Below are 21809 nucleotides of genomic sequence, written 5' to 3' on the forward strand. Positions count from 1 at the left end.
TTGAAAAGACATTACGAAGCTGGTCGTGAAAGAATAAGTCGTGATAAGAGGGAAATGTCGTATTTTCGTGATGTGAGATATTGGCAAACATCTAAAACACCATACGTAAAGGAAATCGTTTCATTTAACCATATTTTTTCGGATATACTAACGCGTGCCTGACCAATCATGAATCAAGTATCACTCAACGGCTTCATTGAAATTGCTGACCCCAGTATCGTCTCTGATAACAAGAACTCTCAATACAGCCTCTCAACCAATGAGATTGCAAGAAAAAAGGTAACACGAGCTTACAAATGTAATATCATATCAACAAAAATTCTGGTCTATTCTTTCTTTATAGTTCGTTATTAAACATAGACATTGCTCCGCTCCGTGCTGTGAATATTCCTCTCAAAATCGAGAATTAAAGTCTCGACTTAAATAAGTGAAAAGCAACAGTTGGGTGAGTACTTTAGATGTATTATTTATTGTGCTTAACGTATGAAGTAAATAATAGTCGACGTGCATTGTTAAATGTTTATAAATCGAAAAAAATATAACATAAAGTTTTAAAATACGTCAACCAGCATGATCCGTGACGCATTTTATCCCATTGCAAGATGCAAAAGTTTTACCTAACGTGTAACAATTACAAGGGCATATAAAACTATCATGATTACATGTTGTGTATTGCGTTTCTGCATGCTCTGAAATTAATCAATTTCTGGCAAACCACCATAGAAGATAAAAAATGGCCATAGCCAGAATAATACACAATGTCAATGAATAAAAATAAACGTTCCCTAACTAAAAAGTTTATTATATCTATAGCTTTAACAGGAAAACAAAAAAAGTCTTTGAAGAGATTTCAGCGAATTTAGCGAAGGGTAAAGTTTTGCTTCCCTATAGTGTTATGAATATCAACGGTAGAACGCAGTTCTTTGTCTTGTGTGTCTTTTAAATTATCTTTCACCTCCCAATATCACTTCATTATTTTCAAGCACTCTCATATAAATGATTATAACGAACGTTTTTAATAAACACGATTCGAAACAAAGTCATACACCTCGGAAAACATAATTTTATGTAACAACGCGCGTATTTTTAGTGAAATAAAGAGAGCGTATCTCATCAGTGAAATAAAGGCATGCAGCATTTGAATCAACGATTGAAGTAAAGTGTAAATTGAAACTCTCTTTTAATTTGTTGATGTGCGTAAGAATACACAACTTGTTGTTTTGCGCAAATTGACATGAGCGCAAGTTCAAGTGTTGCAGGCAGGGCGCTTATATATACCTATATATCTATAAATCTCTATATTAGCGTTTAGTTGCGGATTTGCGTGCGTTATATATCTTCGTATTTCCGCTGGGATTGTTATAGAAATAATAGAACTTACAATATAACCAGGGAGCAGCGTGGCAGTATCCTCAAACAACTTAGCATCAAATGTGGTATATAGACAACTGTCTAAAATAGACATCGAACTGAGGGCCTTCGTCGGGAGAGTTAGTATTATAGTTAATCATACTAACTCTCCTGACGAAGGCCCTCGGGTCGAAACGTCGAAAAGTGTTTTGGTCTATTTTAGGCAGTTGTTATACCACATTTGATGCTAAGTTGTTATAGAATCATTAGAATGCACCCAATTAGATGTTAGAGTCTAGTTTTTTTTACCTTGGAGATGAAGCATTTCACTTATTAATAAAGATGCCTTTATTTACCCTCTTGAGTTCATTAAATATAGTTTTCAAGGTGTCAAAATCAATCTATTTACTATGGTAGGATTTCAAATTTTGCGACAGTATTTACTTTCACTCGTTTATGATATATTAAATTTTGACAACTATATTCTATATTCTATAATTTGATTGAGTTAAAATTACTCAGAGCGTCCAACATTTACGCATCCAAGTCGTTTTAAAGATACTAGTTAAATGCTCCTAGGGCAATTTCCACTGGGCGAAATTTTTCGATTCGGTTGTGTGAGAATTTGACGGAGCCTTGACCGGTCGCAATCATGAATCAAGAAGAAAATTAAGCAAAAAATTTCGTTTGATTGAAACATTCCTAGTGGAAGACCACCCTCAGAATATATTTCGCCTTCTGGCTAGCTATAGCATTTTAGGCTGACCTAACCTTTCAGTTGTACGAAATAATTCAAATGGTGGATAGTATTGGAACAAAATCTGTCTGGGCAATCCGGATCCTAACAACATCCATATGTTGTAGACTGACTCGTAACAATATGAATTAACTTCCTGTTTTTCACTAGCGAAAAGTTCGTGAAGATTTAATTAAGAACATTTAATTAATTAAGAGGTATAAATAATCAACTTAATTTGTGGTAAAAATCCTATTTATCAAATCTATTATACCTTAACAGACCACCGGGATTGAGCCAGACACAGACACACATATCTCTTTTTTGCTTACATAACAATTTTTTTTAACAAAATAAGCATGATAAACTAATTTCTTCCTAATTTTCTCTACTCCAGCATCTTTTTACAGGCTATAATCATAAGCAATATGATACCAAGAATTTTTGAATTTGAATTTTTTACTTTGGCCAACGTCTTCAAATGGTCCGTGTGAATCCACGGTCATAGCGTTTTTTCACAGTGTCTATTAGCATGACAATATTGTACTCGACTTAACTGAAATGGTTGTTTACAAAGTCAATATTCTCTTTCCGATTCTGTCGAAGAATTTGGACGTGCAAGTGCATGTAATTGCTGTTTTGGGTTAGGAAGTGAAGGGACACTGCATGTACACAGCAGTGGGGTACTTTACATTAGTCATCGAGTACAACTGTGCTGCTACGTGAGCCTACGTCTGCGACTACAAATTTATTTGCTAAGAAAACTCTTTTGTTAAGTAAGTGTGATAGCAGATGACACAGCAAAACAAGAAGTTAGGGGGTGTGCATATTCATTCATTCGTTTTGCCTGACGATTATGCTATTATCTCCTTCTGTTTTGCAGGAATTTTGCTTGAGAATGCATTCCACTATATTAGTAATCTTGTTCTCAGTCGCACCTTTCACCTTTGGTAAGTGGACTTATGCTTGGTTTTTTGACTTTTGATATAGTTTTTCCTTTTTAAACTGTATAACAGAAAATCAGCTGAACGACGGTGCATGAATGGTTTTGGTCAATCAGTAATTCAGCATGGACCCTTTGCATACCACGTCGCATTAGGCATCTGCATGGAGGACAAATTAACGTATCGTAAATTTTGCAAAAACGTAAATTTTGGGCAAAATACAGAAATATTTACTAGTGTGAGAAACTTTGCTTCGTTAACTGCTTTTGACCGCTATATAAACCTCCACCGCTGGCATAACGACTATTTTTAGTGAAGCAAGGAAACATCTAGAGGACATCTTTTAATGATTATGACGTCAGTGCAATGGGTCTATAGATATAGCTTCTGTGCATGATTAGTAAAATCAGATCACAATGGCAATGCTGACGAAAGTAATTAATGCGGGATGCACGTATATAAGCACTACTATGCCTTTAGCCGGGCCTCACGCGAGTCTCCTCTCCCCTTTCTTAGGTCTGGATACGTCCCTTCTGGTTTTCACTTGTGTAGTTGAATGGGGGCATTTATTAGTTTGAAATAAATTTTCATCATAACGTTAACTTTATCGCAGGCCAAATCAGCATTTGTCCAACAAGGGAGATAACAGCATCCAGTGGACAGATCCGGTCGCCTAATTATCCATCCGATTATCCTTCAAACACAGATTGTACTTTGACTATCAAACAGCCATTGGATACGAATTTTACTTTTAGTTTCGAAAAGATAGACATCGAGGGTGACGAGGATGGTAAGTAGTTAAAAACGAAACCATTTTCTTCACTATATTTTTTGTTGATGTAAATGTAAATTACTTGTCCTGTGAATTGTCCATCGCCTATAAATGAAGGAATAATAAGTGAATGACAACGAAAAAAAAATAAAGTATGAAATTCTTGGTACAATGGCCATTGTGTGATAGGATATGAGAATGACAATATGAATTGACTTGTGATCGTGTTGCAATCGATTTTGACTTCAAGGGATCGGTTTAAGTTGATTATTTATTTTAACTTCTCATATTATGTATACCCTGATGGAGTCAGTATAATATTTAAAACGCTGTTATATTATGCAACTTTCTTGTAACATGCAATGCAATTCTACTCCTGAGGCATCTAAAGTTGACAAATACGAACATTTCTTACGATCTGCTAACTTTTTCTTAGCATTTTCCGACACCGCAGAAATTGGTGTTGGAAGTCAAATATCTCATCAGTTGCTCACCTGATTTGAATCCTAGTATTCAGAAACTGCTGTCAAAGAAAATACTATCAAATAAGTTGAAAACAAGTTCAATTTTTCTTCCAATATCGGTTTTGGAAACTTTTGAAGGCTCTTCGTATGCATCTGCCACCGTAAAATGGCCATTTTGAGACATTTTCAGACATTTTCAGATGATTTGTTTTTGCCGTGTGCAAGCTTCAAATCTTTTGTGCAAGAGATATTTTGTTGAGTATTTATAAATCTTTTAGCTTGCCGAATTTAAAGTCTAAGTATTGAGAATTACGGCTAAAGGCGGTTTTCCACTAGGCGGAATTTTTCGATCGAACGAAATTTTTCGCTCAATTTTCTTTTCAATTGTGAGAAGTCGACCGAAGCGGATTCGCTTGACCGACCACAATTGAAAAGAAAATTGAGCGAAAAATTTCGTTCGATCGAAAAATTCCGCCACGTGGAAAACCGCCTTAAGTCTACCAATTTCCGCGGTGTCGCATTTTCCAACACTCTTCACTAATTACCATCTCTCAAAATTCTAATTGCATTGCAAGTTGCAAGGAAAATTGCGTTGTGTAACAGCGACTTTACAAGGCATATAAATTTTTTGTGAAAATCGCGTGTTTGTGACCTTTAAAAAATAAAAAAGCGTCTTTTTTATACATACTTTTTAGAAATTGAACGGTTAACGTTAAGACTGTAAAATTAAATTATTAACTGTTTAGGAGGTGACGTATCGTGCTACGATTCTCTGGTCATTTCTGGAAAAGTATCAAAAGAATTTTGTGGTACAACTACCCCGAAACCATTCACACCTGGCCTGAATGTTGTCACTCTTAAAATGGCTTCGGACGGTAGTGTGGAGCAAAAGGGGTTTGATCTAAAATTCGCAACTTCTCGAAGTAAGTTCATATCTTAAGGGCCTAAACCTGCCATTGCTTAGGGCTTGTTCGCTTAGATTATTCCATTGAGAAGGAAAGCATTTTTTAAAGAGAGCAACTGAATTTGCATTTTCTGTTTCTCCAGCTCCAGGATTGCCCCCAGCAGTGAGTGTCTGTCCCACCAGAACAATAACACCAAGTGCCATTGGTCGCATTCACTCGCCCGGTTTTGCTGGTAAATACTCTGCCAACTTGGACTGCAAACTAACCTTGGACGTTCCTTCAAACAAAGAGGTTGAAATTTTCTACAACTATCGTGAAATCGAGTGTAAGTGAGTTGAGAGACCTTAAGTGTTATAACAGAAGAAGTAAAGTCGGTACAGTGATGTAGCCAGCCCGACAATTTTGTCCTGCTATTCTAATATTATGGTGTTCATTGACTGTGAAAACAATCAATTTTTAAAGAAATGAAGAATGATAATAACACAAAATTTGCAGAGCAGGACTATAATTTGACGTAAGGCTGGCTTCGCCACTGAAACTGTGGTATATGTGTTTGCTGTCCTGGTTGTCAGCCACTGTCAGTGTAATCACAGTTAATAGAATATAAATGGTTTGGAGACTAAATAAAGGTACAATACAACTCATTAACTATGTTATTCTCCAGGTTTATGCAAAAAAACGATTCCTTTCTTGTCACGTGTCTGTTGTACCAATGTATCAATGGCATTCGTCTTGCTAAGCTACTCAACCTTGACTTGGAAAATATGTTAATTATACGATTGCTACTGGTTTATCTGTGTAAAATACAAATAGACATGTGATGAGAAAGGAACAATTTTTTTTGCATAAATCTACCTCAACATAGTTAATGGTGTCCATACCATGTATATTCTATCAACTGTGGTGTAATCAAGTTGTTTGTAGCTAAAAGTTGGTACTCTTTCTTACAGATGCCAGCCAATGCTCGAAAGATAAGCTCACGATTGCTGACACTTCGGCTTCTCGCTACACATGCGGAGCCTCGTCTCTTGCCAGTAAAGCAACTTACAGCGATGGCGATGTTTCCTTTCATTTCATCACCGACGGAAGTGAAAGTGGAAGTGGCTTTATGGCGACCTACAAACTCATCGATAAAGCAGTCGCAAGTAAGCAGAGCATGCATGCAGGCTGTGCTTGTGTTTTTTTTAACATCTTGGTTTAAATGCTGATGACGCCTCTTTGCGTCATTGCTAATGAAGTCCTATTCGAAATTTGTTAAGGCCTATTTAGATTACACGATAAGATGTATGCAATTATCATTCTGATCGATGCAAAAGAGGGCCTCTGCCACAATCTTCATTCACATTGTGCATGTGTGTATACGTTCACATACTCCAGGGTGCGAATCGCATACGACGAATCGCGTAGTGTAAATGGGCTTAGGGGGGTGTTTAGGGGGGCTAAGGCCGTCAACAGAGGCGAACATGTAAAGAAAATACCTAGGGGGTTGCCCTATAAGCTATGGGACCGACAACATTTTTTAAATTTGATTGTTCTGAGATCTACAGAAATGAGCATTTCCTCAAATTTGTCTGGTTTCTTCGTGTGAACAAGAAGAAATTTTCACCCAATTTTACCTGAACACCTGAACCAGACGATCCGAAAATTCGTCCGCTCCCGTATGAACGTCTGAGTAGTGTTGCCGGGAGGATGTCAAATGTCAATGGACTTGTTTTTTCTCGTGGGATTTACAGTATATGCATGTTTCGTGCCCATTGCAAATAAACTTGTGATTGTACTTCAGTCAACGAGAAAGGAATATTCGTATAGGAATGTTCAGAATAGCTAAAACCGGAACCGTGCTAAAATAGGCTACAACAGCCGGCTCTCCGTTCAACTCAAATAATCTGTAAGATCTTTTTTATTGGCAACCAAGTGAAGTCATGACATGGGATGGGAGCCACTCCTGGTTGGGTAATAAGTTCTATCAAAGTTTCTCTGTATGTTTGCCTCCGCCTATGGGATGTAGCATTATCTAACATGCTAGTATTTTTATAGCCTGCAGCTGTGCAAATGGAAATTCGTATATCAAACGGCCAATAACAGTGAACAACATCATCAAGCGTGCGGACGATGACATTAGCTTGGAATTTAAAACCACAAAAGCTGACGGTTTATTCTTTTACGCGAAAGGTGGTCTTCGAGACTTTATCCTTTTGAAACTACAGAATGGAAACATTGTGTTTGAAGTTGATTTAGGAACAGGTAAAGAAATTGGGTTATTTTGTCATGTCAAATTGGGTTATTTTATCATGTCAGATTGGGTTATTTTATCATATCAAACTGCCCAAACTATAATGTCATCTTTGCTTGAAGCTATCCGCGGCCATCTCTACACAACTAAAAAACGTGACTTGCATAAGCTCACGTACTCGGCATATGAAAAGTTTGACGTGCCCGTCTGCCCGACGAATGTCCTGGTTGTTGCATTAGTTGAGGTTATAGAGACAAATGTGCTTCTGTATTACGTTTTAGGCAATCTTACTGTCAAGGTACCATCAGGTAGTTTAAATGATGATTCTTGGCATACGGTTTTGGTGAAGAGACGCGGAAAAGTTGTTCAGGTTTCTGTGGATAATCTTGCCCAAGGTAAATAACTTGCCAGAGTAAAACATGTGGAAATCCTAACCGGATTATTTGACTGGATTATTTGACGGGATTACTCGATAGGCTAAACCCCCCAGTACCTGTATGGGTCTCTAATCTGCCATTCGGAGGTGGCTGTGTGGTTACAGGGGGAGGGATAGGCGGAGGCATACACAGGCCATACAAAAAGTACATGGTGGTACGGGTACCCCACGCTCTAGGATCGACTTTTGTAGAGAATTTATTTTGAAAAGCCTGGTATTATATTTCTAAGGCGTATATTCTATAAGCATAGGCGTACGAAAGCTTCGGTGAAGCGAATGTCCAGCCGAGGAATGTTGAAAGCTGCAAGAAAAATATGGCTTCAACAACACATGTCACCCACAGACGAAGTGAATCCACTATTTCTCTTATTCTAGTTTCTGCCCAGACTGGTGGTTCATTCACATTCTTGGACATCAAACCACAGAACGGCCTCGCAGCCGCAATGTATTCTCTCGGTGGACCCTCTGGAATCCGTTATGATGTCAACTTCCAAGGCTGTGTTCGAAATTTTGAAGTTGATGGAATGAAGCCAGTCGAAGCCTATCTGCAAAACAATTCAGAATACACAATGTATGGTTCTACGTCCATGGGCACTTGCTAGAACCTTTCTCGTCTGAGTAATTGTGGTTCCACAATTTTCTTATTTTTTTTTCGATTAGTCTTAATACTAACATCATAAGTAGACTCGCTTTTGTAGGCAGATGACCCAGTTTTAATACCAATAGTTAAGTTTTACAGAGGTATTTGCTAAAAAGCCAATAATAATAGCCCATATCGCTTATAACCGTAGCTCTAAATGGTTGCTAGTTCCGTTTCAATGTTGTAGCAGATTTATCTTGGTTGATTATAGATTAAGATAATTTTATGATTTATATACTTTGATTGCATATGTCAAATATATTTCCTAAAAGTCAATGCAGTAAGTATATTGTTCACAATGTCTTTTGATATATGTTCCAATCAGGTAGTCAGGTACTTGTGGTGACTTACAACAAACAACATGTTTGGTGGTTATGCAGGGGCAGTTTTTCATGCTACACGAGGCAATTTCATTTTGAAAATAAATTTGCAGGTTCAAAAGTGCGGTGGAAAATGGCATGTTTGCTGAGGATAACTGATCAAAACATTTCATGCCCCTTGCCTGTGTTTCCTGCTAACCTGCTAACAGTAAAACCTAAAGTAAGGTTACTGGGGATTAGTTAGGGAGACAATATGAGTGTGTTTTCTTGCAAGAAATAAAAGTGGAAATAAGGTGTTACTGGTATGTTATTATTGAAGGCATTAGACTGATTTACAAAATTTACAAATTAATTGAAATTACAGCTAAAAAACTTTATGTCTGAAATATTAAAAATATAAAATACATTGCTAGTCCTCATCACTCACTAGAAGCTAGATTGGGACTACAATAGATTATGTGAAAAAGGAGTTTCGTGAAAATATGAAATTAGGATTAAGGGGTTCAAAAAATTGAGTACAGGGTTTGTCTAGTCTACACTTGAAAGGCATAACAGGATTCATATATATCATCATTTTCAAGTCCAACTAAAAACTGAGCATCATAATCTGTTAACAGATATCTTGGAAGACCAAGGTTACCCAGTTTAGCTGTATCAAATCTTTGACCTTGTGGGATGGTTTCGCAAAGTGCCTCCCAACAAAGCCTCTCCAGTGGTGGTATTACTAGCCACATTTTAAGCAGATTATTTGTCCTTTGATTCCATTCAGCTGAAGAATCTTCTCTTGCCTGTTGAATCCCCCCAAAGATATACATACAACCTGCCTTGGTCACTGCAGCTGAGTGAAAGTATGTTGGAGAGGGCATAACCTTGAAAATATATAAAACAATTAAATATATAAAAACTCTATATTTTAATTGCTACTTTGAAACTTGTGGAATCCAGCTTAATGTTGCTTTAATAGCCAAATCATTATAGGATTATACCTGAGGTATTTTTGACCATGAGAATGTCTTAATGTTCAATTTCCATATATCATCAAATATCTGATCTTTACGTTCCTCCTTAAACCCACCACAAACATACACATTGTCTTCATATTGTACACAACTGTGTGCACGCCTGGGTTCTGGAAAACCATGAACTGGATCCTCCTGGCAGATTACTTCATCCCACAAACAAGTGCCATAATTATATACTGGTAATTTATCCAAAGAACATGCACCATGGATACCATATCCACCAATAACAGCAAAGCCATTTTCAATAGCAACCATCTCATGCCTGTATCGTCCTGAAGGTGGTTCGGTGGCTTGGATAAGTTCCCATTTACATGTCTCAAAATTAAACTTGTGTAGCTCATTATAATAAGTAAGGCCTTTTGTACCACCAAAAATATACATGCGTTTATCTGAGTCCATAGCAATGCCTTGGCCATACCCTGGTGATGGTACAACATCATTCGTTTGTGTCAAATAATGCCAAAGTTGCTTCTTTGGGTCAATGTAGAACATTCCGTTGCTGTTTTTCATACCAAATGGATACCCAGATCCGCCAAACACGAACAGTTTCCCTCGGTGCAAAAATGCCACACTCGAAGCAACACATGTTGGGATCTGTCCAGAGTTGCAACTAGCCGTTATGACTTTATGCCACGTTTTAGATGACAAATGAAAGCACCATATATTTTCGTAAAACAATTTGTTATGTTTTTCTGGGTTAAAACCACCGAAACAATATAAAAATACGCCATCAGTTGAACAACGATGACCACTGCGTGGCATGGGCAAATTCTCCAAATCTGAATTTACCTTTTCAAAAACTAGTTGATATTTTGCCATATTTTAGGCAAAATTTAACGTTGAAATTAGAAAAAAACGAAATAATATGAAAAGTAAAATGCTATTATCATCCGTGCTATTTATAAAAGCCTATTTGTCAAAAAATCTAAAATAGGGTTAAAGGGATATTTGTGGATAGAATGGGGTGAAAGAGGTTTTCTCGCTTTTTTATTCCAGTTTTCGTGGATTTTGAGATTCCCTTCAATATAAAAACCTTTCAGTGACCTTTTGATTTCAAACTGAATCAATATATATCAACAACAGCATTCATGCAAATATATGGCTTATTAAAATGTGATATTCCACGTTCTTAACTCTTAAGAGTAGCAGCAAATAAGTGGAAATAAGGGGAACAATAAGGGATAAATAATTGACATTTTATCCATATACACCCATACATGTTCCTTGATTTCTAAATGGCGGCTGGATTCGAAAGGTCTTTTAGAGAGTGACGAAAAATTGTCTATTTTTTGGCATACAACTTGAAAATATTCAACAAAAATGGTACGTAAATGTGAATTAGAAATGCTTTCATATTTTTAACGTCTCTAAATATTTATAAAACCGTCACAGGTAATATTTTGTTGAATTTTCTTGGTAGTCTGTGACACTTGTAACTGATTTTGGTGACATAAAAGTAGAGTTATTTTGCGAGGAAGCTCCAAAGACTTGCGAGGTATCAAAATAATTGCTGCTTTTTATTTTATGATGATAAATGTTAGAGCCTGCTCAGTTGGCAAACTTTTCCTTCCTATGTTGTTTTTGCAGAACTTCCTTGCCTTATGTGCCAGTGAATATTATAATGGATGTATTTTCCACAGGTACAATTAAATAAGAAGTTTAATTTAAGTTATCATCATAACTGCTTTTGGTGACTGAGGTCTAAATTGCATGCCTCAAGGCCATGGGTTTGATTTCTGCCAAATTTAACCTATAATAAATTTAATTTGAACCCATTTTTTAGAAATATAAAGGGATTCATGGTCCAAACAGGAGATCCATCAGGTTTTGTATTTGATAAACAAAAACATGACTTTGGCTTACTTAGTCCCAAAGCCTAATAAGGGCTGCTGCAGATTAGACCTGATTCTTTATTTCCAATCAAGTAAGAATCGACTCTTTTTGAAGCATGATGGTATACCAGAGTTTGAGTCCAACCCTATGTATGACTTTGGTGAGAACATGTCAGGTTTGCATTGACATCTAGTGCTGACATTTATATACTCATTTCTTGGTTTGTCTAATTGTTGTCTTTCATCATGTAAGTCACATCCTCCTATATCTCACTAAATTTCTTGAACATTTTTTATTGAAACTAGGAACAGGAAAGGGAGGAAAAAGTATTTGGGGAAGAAAGTTTGAAGATGAAATTGTTCCAACATTGAAGGTAATTGCAACACATATTAATCAACTTTGTGTAGATCAAAGATCAAATAGACTAAAAAACAAGTACTTTCCCCATGCATATGATGCAGCATGGTCTATATGATTCTCTAGCCGTACATAAATCTCAATACAAACAGTCTATGGCTGCCATGGAGATTACTGTACTTATCATGAATATTTTATTCAGCACAATGTTCGTGGAGTGGTGTCAATGGCAAACAATGGACCAAACACAAACGGCTCACAGTTTTTTATAACCTATGCAAGACAACCACATTTGGATATGAAATACACAGTGTTTGGCAAGTATGGCATGTAGTCTTATACATCTAACACATGTATCTAGTTTTTCCAATAATTTAGTTGTGCATTTACTGGTCAGGTGTGTTCAGTATAAAGCATTTGATTGGGATAATATTCTCTGTTGAGTGCTGATGTTTTGTATTGACCACCTCCAGCTATATACTTTAAATTAAATATCAATATTGTTTACTATACACCTATTTTCTATGCTATTTTCTTTGCTAAAAAATATGATCAATATGCAAGTGTCTTAACTAAGGCATGTTACTTCTTAAATTTAGAGTCTCTCAAAAGTATATTTTGTCATAAAAAGTTGCTTAATTATTAAGTAAGCTGTTTTCCCTGTTTCATAGAGTTATTGATGGAGGAGAGACACTAGATGACCTTGAAAAGATTCCAGTTGATGAAAAGTCATATAAACCATTACATGATGTACGTATTCAGAAAATTAAGATCCATGCAAATCCCATTGCTGATATGCAGAGTTAATCCTAAATGGATATGATGGGATTTAATGAATGCAACAAAGTGACTCGCTTTGCCATATTATGGCAAGCTTAATAAACCGGTCATGATTAAAGAGCAGATTCCAGGCTCCTTATTCTAGTTCACCTAAACTGGTTTTGTCCATAGAAAATAAAATATACCACTCATATGCAAAAGGCTAACCATATTCAACAAAAAAACATTAAACCCACATGTAGTAGCAAAATTTACAATTATTGGAAATGTTTTCACTTGGGTTGTGTCTGTGTAAATGAGGACAGTTGACTGTTCACTGGACTAATTGCAAAACAATAAAAGTGATTAAAATCTAATTTTAAAATGACCATTCCTGTTTTTCCTCACCCAAAAGTTATGTGTAAACTAGGGAACATTGTTTTCTGACAATTATTTATCATGACATGATAAATGTTTGGCAACAATTTTTCAATTATTTATACTAGTTTTTCCAGACATTTACCTTACTATTTGAAGGGGGGGAGTCCAACGTGGTGGGAGGGGCTTATATTTAGTACTTGAAGACAGATAGTAAATAGTTATGGCGATGTATGCCTTTATCCTACTTGTATTTGTGCCGATATTTTTTGCGGTAAAGTACATCTACAAGGTTCTAAATCTGCCTGGTCAGAAAGTTCCAAGAATACCCGACGAAACCAAGCATATCATAACGCTTCCAGCTACAATTCTCGTCGAAAAACTTCGAAATGATGAATTGAGGAGTGAGGATATTGTTCAGGCGTACATTGCTCGCATTAAAAAAGTGAATGCTCTTATAAATGCGGTTGTACAGGAACGATTCGATGCCGCTTTGGATGAAGCCCGTGAGATTGACAAGAACCTCGAAACTCTATCTCATAAGGAAAAAGAAACCCTTTTTAGTACCAAGGTATTTTGCATTTTGCAACATTGTATTATTTTGCAACATTAGTATCCCATAGTCCCATACAATTATCAATTGAATTATAAAAGTACAGTAGCTTAACTCTCTATAGTATTATAATTCGTTCGATTAATTTAATTGCTTTTAATTTAATTCGATTAATTTGATTAATTATTTTTAAGGTTTTGTATGGAGTACCATTTACTTGCAAAGAGGCATTTGGTTTTAAAGGTCTTCCACAAACAGGTGGCTTGGTGAGGAGAAAGGGTACCACTGCAAGCAAAAATGCAGTAGTTGTGCAAAAAATGTTAGATGCTGGTGCAATATTGCTGGCAGTAACAAATGTGAGTGAATTATGTATGTGGTGGGAGTCAACAAACTGTGTGTATGGGAGGTCAAGAAATCCTTATAATACAGAGTATATTGTTGGAGGCAGTTCTGGTGGGGAAGCTGCCATAATTGCTGCAGCTGGTTCTGTTTTTGGCATTGGCTCAGGTTAGAAAAATTAAAACCAAATTGACTATTTACAATAAATATTTTATACATTCTCTAACCATCATTCCATTTGGAAAAAAGCCTAGATAATATAATTTTACAAAAATACATCTCTTGATCTATTGTAAAACTTAGTCCCTCTTAAGGTTCAAAATTTTGCTGTTATATACCTTAGATATTGGAGGAAGTATAAGGATGCCTGCCTTCTTCAATGGAGTATTTGGACACAAACCCAGCCCGGGAATGGTGTCAAATTTAGGGCAATTTCCAATTAAAACTACTGAGGCTGCTGAACTTATGTTGGCTACTGGACCAATATGCAGATACTCTGTGGACCTAGCACTCATGTTAAAGGTAATTTCATGGAGTTACATACTTGTTAATTTTGGCTGTAAAAAGTCTTATGTGAGGTTATGGCAAGGTAATACCACATGCTCATTCAATACTCATTTAATTCCTAGGTAATTTCATCCAACACTGACTTTCAAATATGTCTAAATAAAGATGTTAAGATATCCAAACTGAAATTCTATAGCTGTATTGGTAACTGTGGCTTACTAGCTGAAAATGTTTGTTCAGAATTACTCAATGCCCAGGAAAGTGTTTGTAAGTTCTTGACAAAAACGATTGGAGCACCAGTCACTAGGCTTGAATTACCTCTTTTGAAACATGCAGTTTTTATGTGGTTGACAAGAATGTCTTTGCTGGGTGGACCAACGTTTGGGGAATTACTCTTTGATCAGCCAAACAGTTCAACTGGGATGTTAGCATTTTGGGAGTTTCTGAGATGGTGTCTGGGTCAGTCAGACCACACTTTTCCAGCTATACGCTTAGCAGCTGTTGAATCCTTTAAAAATGTTCTACCAAAAAGCTTAGAAGAAAATGCACTAAAAAATAATGAAAAACTTCGTGAAGAAATCGAACAAGTTCTTGGTGAAGATGGGGTCTTATTGTTTCCATCTCACCCAACTACAGTGCTACGTCATAATATGCCTATATTCAAACTGAATAGTTTCATATATACTGGCATCTTCAATACTCTTCATTTACCAGTGACACAAGTACCGTTGGGTCTTGACTCAAATGGTTTGCCATTGGGAATTCAGGTTGTAGCTGGTAGGAATAATGACCACTTAACCCTTGCAGTTGCTAAGGTGCTAGAAAAGGGATTTGGTGGCTGGGTGCAACCATAAATATAGAAAATGGGTACCACATATGAGCAAACTGGTAGTGCTTTTCTTATTCACCAAGCTACATAAAAGTTGTCATTTATTTTTACAACTATACTTAAATTAAAGGATGGTAACCAGTTTTTTCTGTAGTCTGTTGATTCAGCATTATTTTAATGTAATGATTCTCAACAAGCTATGAAACAATCAGTGGGAACATGTACCAATAGCAGGTTGATTAATTAACATACACCAATTTTAATAAAATGGCATATATGGGTTCTGTACGTATGTCCATATTTCTCTATGAAGCGTGATATTTCCAGCATTTGCCTTACTAATTAGCCTTTTTGATTAGCTATTTTAATGTGAGGTCTTAGAGCTGACATTGTAATTAACAATGCCTCTTCTGTCCGTATAGTCCTACTGCCCTGCTCAGGACATGTGTTTATATAATGATGAAATAATGAACTGGGATCCATAGCATTTAGCGATTCATCTGATTCCAAACTTGCTTCAAGACCTTGTAATCCACCAAAGACTATTAATAAATGCCTGGAGAAAAAGTTGAGAAATTAATGAAAAAAAGTGAATGAAAAAGACAATTATCACTTTTTGAGAGGACAGCTCTACAGTTGTAACAATTATAAATGGAACATTCCTGTCCATTCTTATAATCCAACTTGCAATAGTTTTTCAAATCCCCAACCAGGCCAGTCCTCATAGCAATAAAATCAAATAACATCCTTGAGTGACTGTTGTTGCCAATTTCAAACAAATGTTAACACATGTGAAATGTTCTAGCAATATTTGTATTGTTTCTTGATAAACCCATAAAATAATTTAACATACTGAAACTTCTTTAACTCAATTTCATCAATTGCTGTCCCTCGTTCTGAAGTACCAATGGTGAGATCGTAACCATGTTTATGAGGTGACTTTGTGAACACAGCACTGAATGTATGGGCCAGTCTGACTGTATAACCCCAGTATAGCCCTTCTTCTGTCCGTGGTTGACTTGGTGGCACAACACACGCACTTTCTACTTCGACATCTGCAGACAAAGTAGAAAAGAAAGTAGAAGTTATAAAGAAAGGCAGACAATTCCGCTAAAAGTAACACCAAATATATCCCAAACTATTCTGAAAGGTAACATGATGTACGTAGGCAGTTGTACCTTTTTTATCTTTATAAGCTAGCTTTACTGTGACTCTTGTACCAGCTTTTAATCGTTTATCAATAGAGACTTCTTTCTGCAGTCCAACATTGACCAATGAACCGTGACCATCTTTAACTGGTCTGTTTACAACTATGCCTTCTCTAAATGGCAGCATGTCTGTTGCTCTCATGTGGTGAGGACAATCCAAAGGATTGAGCAAACCTGAGAAGAATAGGCATTCCATGCAGTTGTGTGAAATATAAGCTTTGTCATTTGGATATTATCTCATTTACCAAAATATTTTGCTCAGAACCTTCAAGTTAATTATCTCTTCAACAGTTGATTTCACTCTAAATACCTGCATACTGTAAATCTGGGTGCCTGGGAAAGAATGACTTCCTTAGATACTGAGGGCACTCCAAATATTGCAGGATTCTTCCTAGGAGTATATTTGGGTCAGATTTTTTCCCTGCACCTCGGAATGTTGTATCAACGCTTGCTGTACTTTGACATGTTTCATTAAAGACGATTACTTCATCAATGTTGAAAACCACCAGGGCACGTGCTATCTAACAAAATATTGTCATGGTATTGGCTTCATTATTGGCCTTTAAAAATTTGAATGCCAATGTTCTCTACAACTTTAATGATTGGCAACTTTAATACATAGGTACATAGTAAATATTAATCTCAGGTTAAATTATTAGCCAAGGAGGAGTATGACAATATCTCCAAACAAATTACCATTAAATGTGGTAGGTATAACAAGTCCCAAATGTCAAAATGTTAAGAAGTGTTATTTTAGTCAATTGTTTTATCACATTTGATGTTAATTTGAACTTCATTCATGATCATAGTCAGTCTTTCCATGTCTTTTAGAAATAAAGGCCATCGTACCTGTCCTGCTAAATATGTTCTTAATTCTAATGATTGAGCATTGCTTAGAATAGAACCAGGCAGAGCAATGCTCACTGTGTAATCACGACCTTTCAAGAGAGAGAGAGAGAAAAACAAGTGATCAGCCAATATATGGATTTGCATTAATTATTTCATTTTAATGGTAAAAAGAACCTTTTTGTGACAGGAGCTTTTTCTTCATATTTCCATTACATTCGGAATCAGATGACTTTCTTTTACGCTCTGTATTAAACAAAAAAGACTTCTAAAAAAGATGTCTAATTTTTTATCAATTCCATTTTTGTGTTCTCAAAACAACTTAAACATATAAATTGTACTATCCTAGAACAATGGTAAACAGTTTTTTCAAAGAGCAAAGCAGTTCTACATGCTACAATTGACCCCATAAGAGAACCCTATCATTTTAATAGTGTGTTTCCATATTTTGACTCCACTCCTCACAGGATGTTAAATGACTTACTTTTCTTCTTAATCTTCGCACGTTGCTTTTCTTTTGTTTCAATCTCTAGCCCCTATCGTAAACAATTCACAAGTGTGGTATAGGTGAATAAATTCATTAGCTACAATAAGAAAATAAACAAAAATTTGCAAAAAAATACCTCTGTTTTGTCCGCCATTATTGATTGATTGAAAGTTGATGATAAAATTGTGGTTTCGTGACCTATAATCGCAGATTAACGAATTGTTAATCAACAGATTAAATCTAAATAAACAGATCTAGTCTGAGATTAATCTGCAAGATTTAGAAACTGGGTTCTAGTCTGGTTCTAGTTGAAAACTGAAAAGTTGAAAAGGAAGGCGAGAGAAAATTAGATAATTTTGTGTTATTTTTCAATATTTACTCGAGTTGAACTAAATACAATGCCAGAGCTAACTTCAGAGTCAGCGTAAGTGTATTTAAAATTCTGTTTTTTTCATTGAAAGATAGATATTTCTTGTACTTATTTTTATACATGTATACTGTAGGACACGTGTGTTTTTTAGTTAAATTTTTGTATTTATAAAATTTTATATTCATATTGTTAGTTGATAGCAATAATGATCAGTGTTTTTCAGTGGAGTCACAGTTAATAAAATCATCTGGGCACAGACGAAGTGATACTCATTGCCGGTGATGTTTACTCCCTAACGTGAATCCATGCCAGGGTATCTTTCATGTCAGCGTAGTCCCTATATTACATCTATTTCAAAATTCAAAAATGTATTAATATGGCCTTATACATTATATTCCTTGGTTGCTCTGTCTTGCTCGGTCGTTTAACGAATTGGTGGCCAAACAAAATCAACTTTGCAACTTTGTAAATATAGTTATGCCAGCCCAATTGGAATGTTTACTTTGTTAAAAAAAGTAAAAATAGTAGAAATTAGATGATTAATTAATATATTATTTTTAAATTTTAAATGTGGTGATTCTTTCTAGTGATGCAGGAACCAGTTGGGCTGATCAAGTTGAACAAGAAGGTATTTAGAGCAATATTTAGCATATAAATTTCATGTAGAATAAATACTAATGATAAGAATGCATTTAGTAGTGCATGCTCTTGGAGAAGCTGTTATTGAAGAAATATTGAGTTATAATATCAGTGTAAAATTACAACATTTCCTTTATTACAACGAGTTAGTAACTTCTGACAGCCCAGATCTTTTCTAAACAATACATGTTAATATTGGTGTACTTATATGAATTCATTCCAGGATGTATAGTCTTAGTTGTTATCCTACAATTCAGACTGATATCAGAGATATGTTGCAAAACTAATACACTCACACTTCTAGATGAACCAGAAAATGCAGCTCTACCTCAGTCAACGGAGGTCATAAAGAATGGAATCAAGACTGTAACAGAATTCAAGAGGAATGATGACAATAAGCTGGTCAAGGTAATCCTATGAACAAACAAAGCAGTGATAAGATTGAATCTAGCATTGGGGGAAAGTACGTAGTGAGATAATTGCAGTGATTCTCATGCCAATAAGAAGGATATAATCACTCACCTTTATTGCAATAAAAATGTTGGTATAATCTTTTAAACTTACAATTAGGTTATCAGAACATATAAATTGGAAACTCTCAAAGTTCACAAAGCAATTGCAAAGAGGAAGGTAGGTTTTATTAGGAAAATAGTATGTGTTCATTTAGCCATATGTACAGTGAACACTTGATTGTGCTTTAATTATTGATTGCTAATTTCTATAGTTGTGGGCAAAATTTGGTGATTCCAAGATGGATAAACCAGGTCCAAATCCTGCAACAACTATGGTGGCTGAGGATGTCTTCCTTGTTCTCACATCCAACAAGGAGGTAGTAGAAAAAAATGTGATGTGTAACAACTTACCGTCAGAGAATTGCTAGGAAATTATCTACCTCTCTTGCTTTAAGACCTTTTCATTATGACATCAAACACCAAAGGTCTAAAGGGTGATTTCCCTCTGGTCACACACATGACATTGCTGTTTCTTCAGGCTTCATATTTTGCATGTAACAAAATAGAATAGCATTGTCACATGTGTGACCAGAGAATTACACAAAGCTTATTAGTTTTGCAGAGCCAATCAGACTTTGTGTGTCATACTGGGATATTGCATTATATTTATAACTCATCAAGTCATAATTCATTAGGATTTAAATCAACAAGAAGATGATCCAATGCGAAAACTCAGAAACCAGAAAAACATTGTGCAATGTCGTATTTGTAAAGGTGACCATTGGACGTTAAAATGTCCATACAAGGACACACTTGAGCCTTTACAACAACAGCTGAAGGAAGAAGAGAATGCTGCTGGTATCCTTTTGTGCTGTACAGAAATGATTTTTTTAGCAACAGAGTTCTAGTTTTGGTGAATACAATAAATATCTGGTGTAGATTGTGGACTGGTGTTTAAGCCGCTATAGGGAGATGCGTATGATGGCCGGATTTTAAAAAAAAGTGAAAAAATTTAGTTGTTTTCTTGACAATGCTGTTCAGCTGCTAGTGGTGAAAGCTCTGGTAGTAAGCCTGCAAATCTTAATCAAACTGGAGGTAAATATGTGGCACCAGGTCGACGAGAGGGAGCAACAGGAAGAGGCGAAATGATGAGTTCAAGAAACAGAGGTAAATTTCTTTGCTCATTGCTTGTAGGTTACCAGTTCAAGCTTGTGTTCTTCTAATCCTCCTGAATCCTGGAAAACATTCCGTCGGCGATACATACGCTCAGACATAATAAACCTATGTCCTGGCTTTATTATACCAGATTGCTATACGTATATAATCGATAACTGTGTCCCCCCGCGCTGTGATGGAAAGCTTGCAGAAATAATGTAACAGAATGTTTGTATGTTTCAATGTAAGATATACTGTCGTATCAATTCCTGGATAGTATTTATGCAAATTTCTATGAAGACATCATTTCAGTACTAACTATTGTGTATAATTTTATTTCCTAGACGAGACGGCAACGATACGTGTTACAAACTTATCAGAGGACACGCGAGAATCAGATTTGCAAGAACTCTTTCGACCTTTTGGACCGATATCTCGAATATATCTCGCTAAAGATAAAATCACGAACCAGTCGAAGGTAATAAGATGCATTTTTTAATTCAACGAGCTCCAGTGGAGAACCTGCTTTGCTATTTTTATTGCATCCTACTCGTTGTGAAAAATTAGAAATTTCGAGTAAAATGTCGCGGTTCCAGACACAAGTGTTGGAAGAGTAAAGGCGCTATTACACTATGCAACTTTCCTTGCAATTCTAATTTTGAGGGTTGTTAATTTGTAAAGAGTATTCGAAATGCTAAGAAAACGTTAACAGATCGTACGAAATGCCCGTATTTGACTACTTTAGATGCTTCAGGATTAGAATTGCATTGCAAGTTGCAAGGAAAAGTGCATGGTGTAACAGCGCCCTTTTTTCTACATTTCCATTTACGTCTACAATTTGTTTTTGCTATCACTATAGCTTCCAACCGTAAGATAGTGTACCCGTTTTCCTTTTAGGGATTTGCATTCATCAATTTTGTTCGTCGTGACGATGCCGCTCAGGCCATAAAGTGTGTCTCCGGTTTAGGCTATGATCATCTTATTTTGAACGTCGAGTGGGCGAGGTAAGAACACTTTGCAATCTCCTGGGGTTGTGCAGACAAGTTTTAATGGTTTATATTTTCTTTCTGTAGGCCTTCAAATACATGAATTGTTGCCTTCACATCACTGCAATAATATAAAATAAAAGCTTTATCATACAAACTTGTGTCATCTGACGTAATTGTTTCAATTATCAAAAATTGAGAACTATCGTTCACAGGATCATAGGAGGAATTTTCATTGGCATTCTTATTATCTTCAATAATGTGTCTGGATTACCCTTAGACGTTTCCA

At 36.0% G+C, this 21809-nt stretch overlaps 6 protein-coding genes across 7 annotated transcripts; 4 read left to right on the forward strand and 2 right to left on the reverse strand.

Moving 5' to 3' along the window:
* Positions 1-337: 337 nt before the first annotated feature.
* Positions 338-8756, forward strand: LOC114519110 (cubilin-like). 2 transcript variants are annotated; one of them, XM_028539177.1, is made up of 10 exons: positions 338-445; positions 814-869; positions 2970-3036; positions 3644-3820; positions 5013-5189; positions 5314-5496; positions 6122-6316; positions 7209-7415; positions 7686-7799; positions 8216-8756. In XM_028539177.1, the coding sequence occupies exons 3-10, from the start codon at positions 2985-2987 to the stop codon at positions 8440-8442; spliced, it is 1332 nt and encodes a 443-aa protein (XP_028394978.1). In that variant the 5' UTR covers positions 338-445; positions 814-869; positions 2970-2984; the 3' UTR covers positions 8443-8756. The 2 variants fall into 2 exon arrangements, with proteins under 2 accessions (XP_028394978.1, XP_028394977.1); XM_028539176.1 differs by lacking the exon at positions 814-869.
* A 572-nt stretch (positions 8757-9328) lies between these two features.
* LOC114518960 (kelch domain-containing protein 10-like) lies at positions 9329-10726 on the reverse strand. The gene is made up of 2 exons (XM_028539010.1): positions 9787-10726; positions 9329-9669 (listed from the first exon to the last, which is right to left on the reverse strand). The coding sequence occupies exons 1-2, from the start codon at positions 10639-10641 to the stop codon at positions 9334-9336; spliced, it is 1191 nt and encodes a 396-aa protein (XP_028394811.1). The 5' UTR covers positions 10642-10726; the 3' UTR covers positions 9329-9333.
* A 331-nt stretch (positions 10727-11057) lies between these two features.
* Positions 11058-13133, forward strand: LOC114518922 (peptidyl-prolyl cis-trans isomerase-like 3). The gene is made up of 7 exons (XM_028538956.1): positions 11058-11145; positions 11243-11317; positions 11410-11462; positions 11606-11646; positions 11961-12028; positions 12215-12333; positions 12684-13133. Exons 1-7 carry the CDS (start codon positions 11143-11145, stop codon positions 12817-12819), a joined length of 495 nt encoding a protein of 164 aa, XP_028394757.1. The 5' UTR covers positions 11058-11142; the 3' UTR covers positions 12820-13133.
* Positions 13134-13368: 235 nt separating this feature from the next.
* On the forward strand, positions 13369-15424 carry LOC114519087 (fatty-acid amide hydrolase 2-like). The gene is made up of 4 exons (XM_028539146.1): positions 13369-13720; positions 13897-14209; positions 14385-14563; positions 14671-15424. Exons 1-4 carry the CDS (start codon positions 13373-13375, stop codon positions 15400-15402), a joined length of 1572 nt encoding a protein of 523 aa, XP_028394947.1. The 5' UTR covers positions 13369-13372; the 3' UTR covers positions 15403-15424.
* A 156-nt stretch (positions 15425-15580) lies between these two features.
* LOC114519086 (putative methyltransferase C9orf114 homolog) lies at positions 15581-17967 on the reverse strand. Its single transcript, XM_028539145.1, has 7 exons — positions 17916-17967; positions 17609-17677; positions 17435-17523; positions 16896-17106; positions 16556-16759; positions 16231-16432; positions 15581-15933 (listed from the first exon to the last, which is right to left on the reverse strand). The coding sequence occupies exons 2-7, from the start codon at positions 17634-17636 to the stop codon at positions 15720-15722; spliced, it is 948 nt and encodes a 315-aa protein (XP_028394946.1). The 5' UTR covers positions 17637-17677; positions 17916-17967; the 3' UTR covers positions 15581-15719.
* A 253-nt stretch (positions 17968-18220) lies between these two features.
* Positions 18221-21675, forward strand: LOC114518952 (eukaryotic translation initiation factor 3 subunit G-like). The gene is made up of 10 exons (XM_028538997.1): positions 18221-18342; positions 18876-18916; positions 19232-19335; positions 19498-19557; positions 19652-19756; positions 20075-20237; positions 20421-20546; positions 20879-21012; positions 21432-21538; positions 21608-21675. Exons 1-10 carry the CDS (start codon positions 18317-18319, stop codon positions 21621-21623), a joined length of 882 nt encoding a protein of 293 aa, XP_028394798.1. The 5' UTR covers positions 18221-18316; the 3' UTR covers positions 21624-21675.
* Positions 21676-21809: the final 134 nt, after the last annotated feature.

The sequence above is a fragment of the Dendronephthya gigantea genome, unplaced genomic scaffold (assembly GCF_004324835.1).
Source record: "Dendronephthya gigantea isolate DGI-Jeju-01 unplaced genomic scaffold, DenGig_1.0 000012F, whole genome shotgun sequence".
Taxonomy (NCBI): Eukaryota; Metazoa; Cnidaria; class Anthozoa; order Malacalcyonacea; family Nephtheidae; genus Dendronephthya; species Dendronephthya gigantea.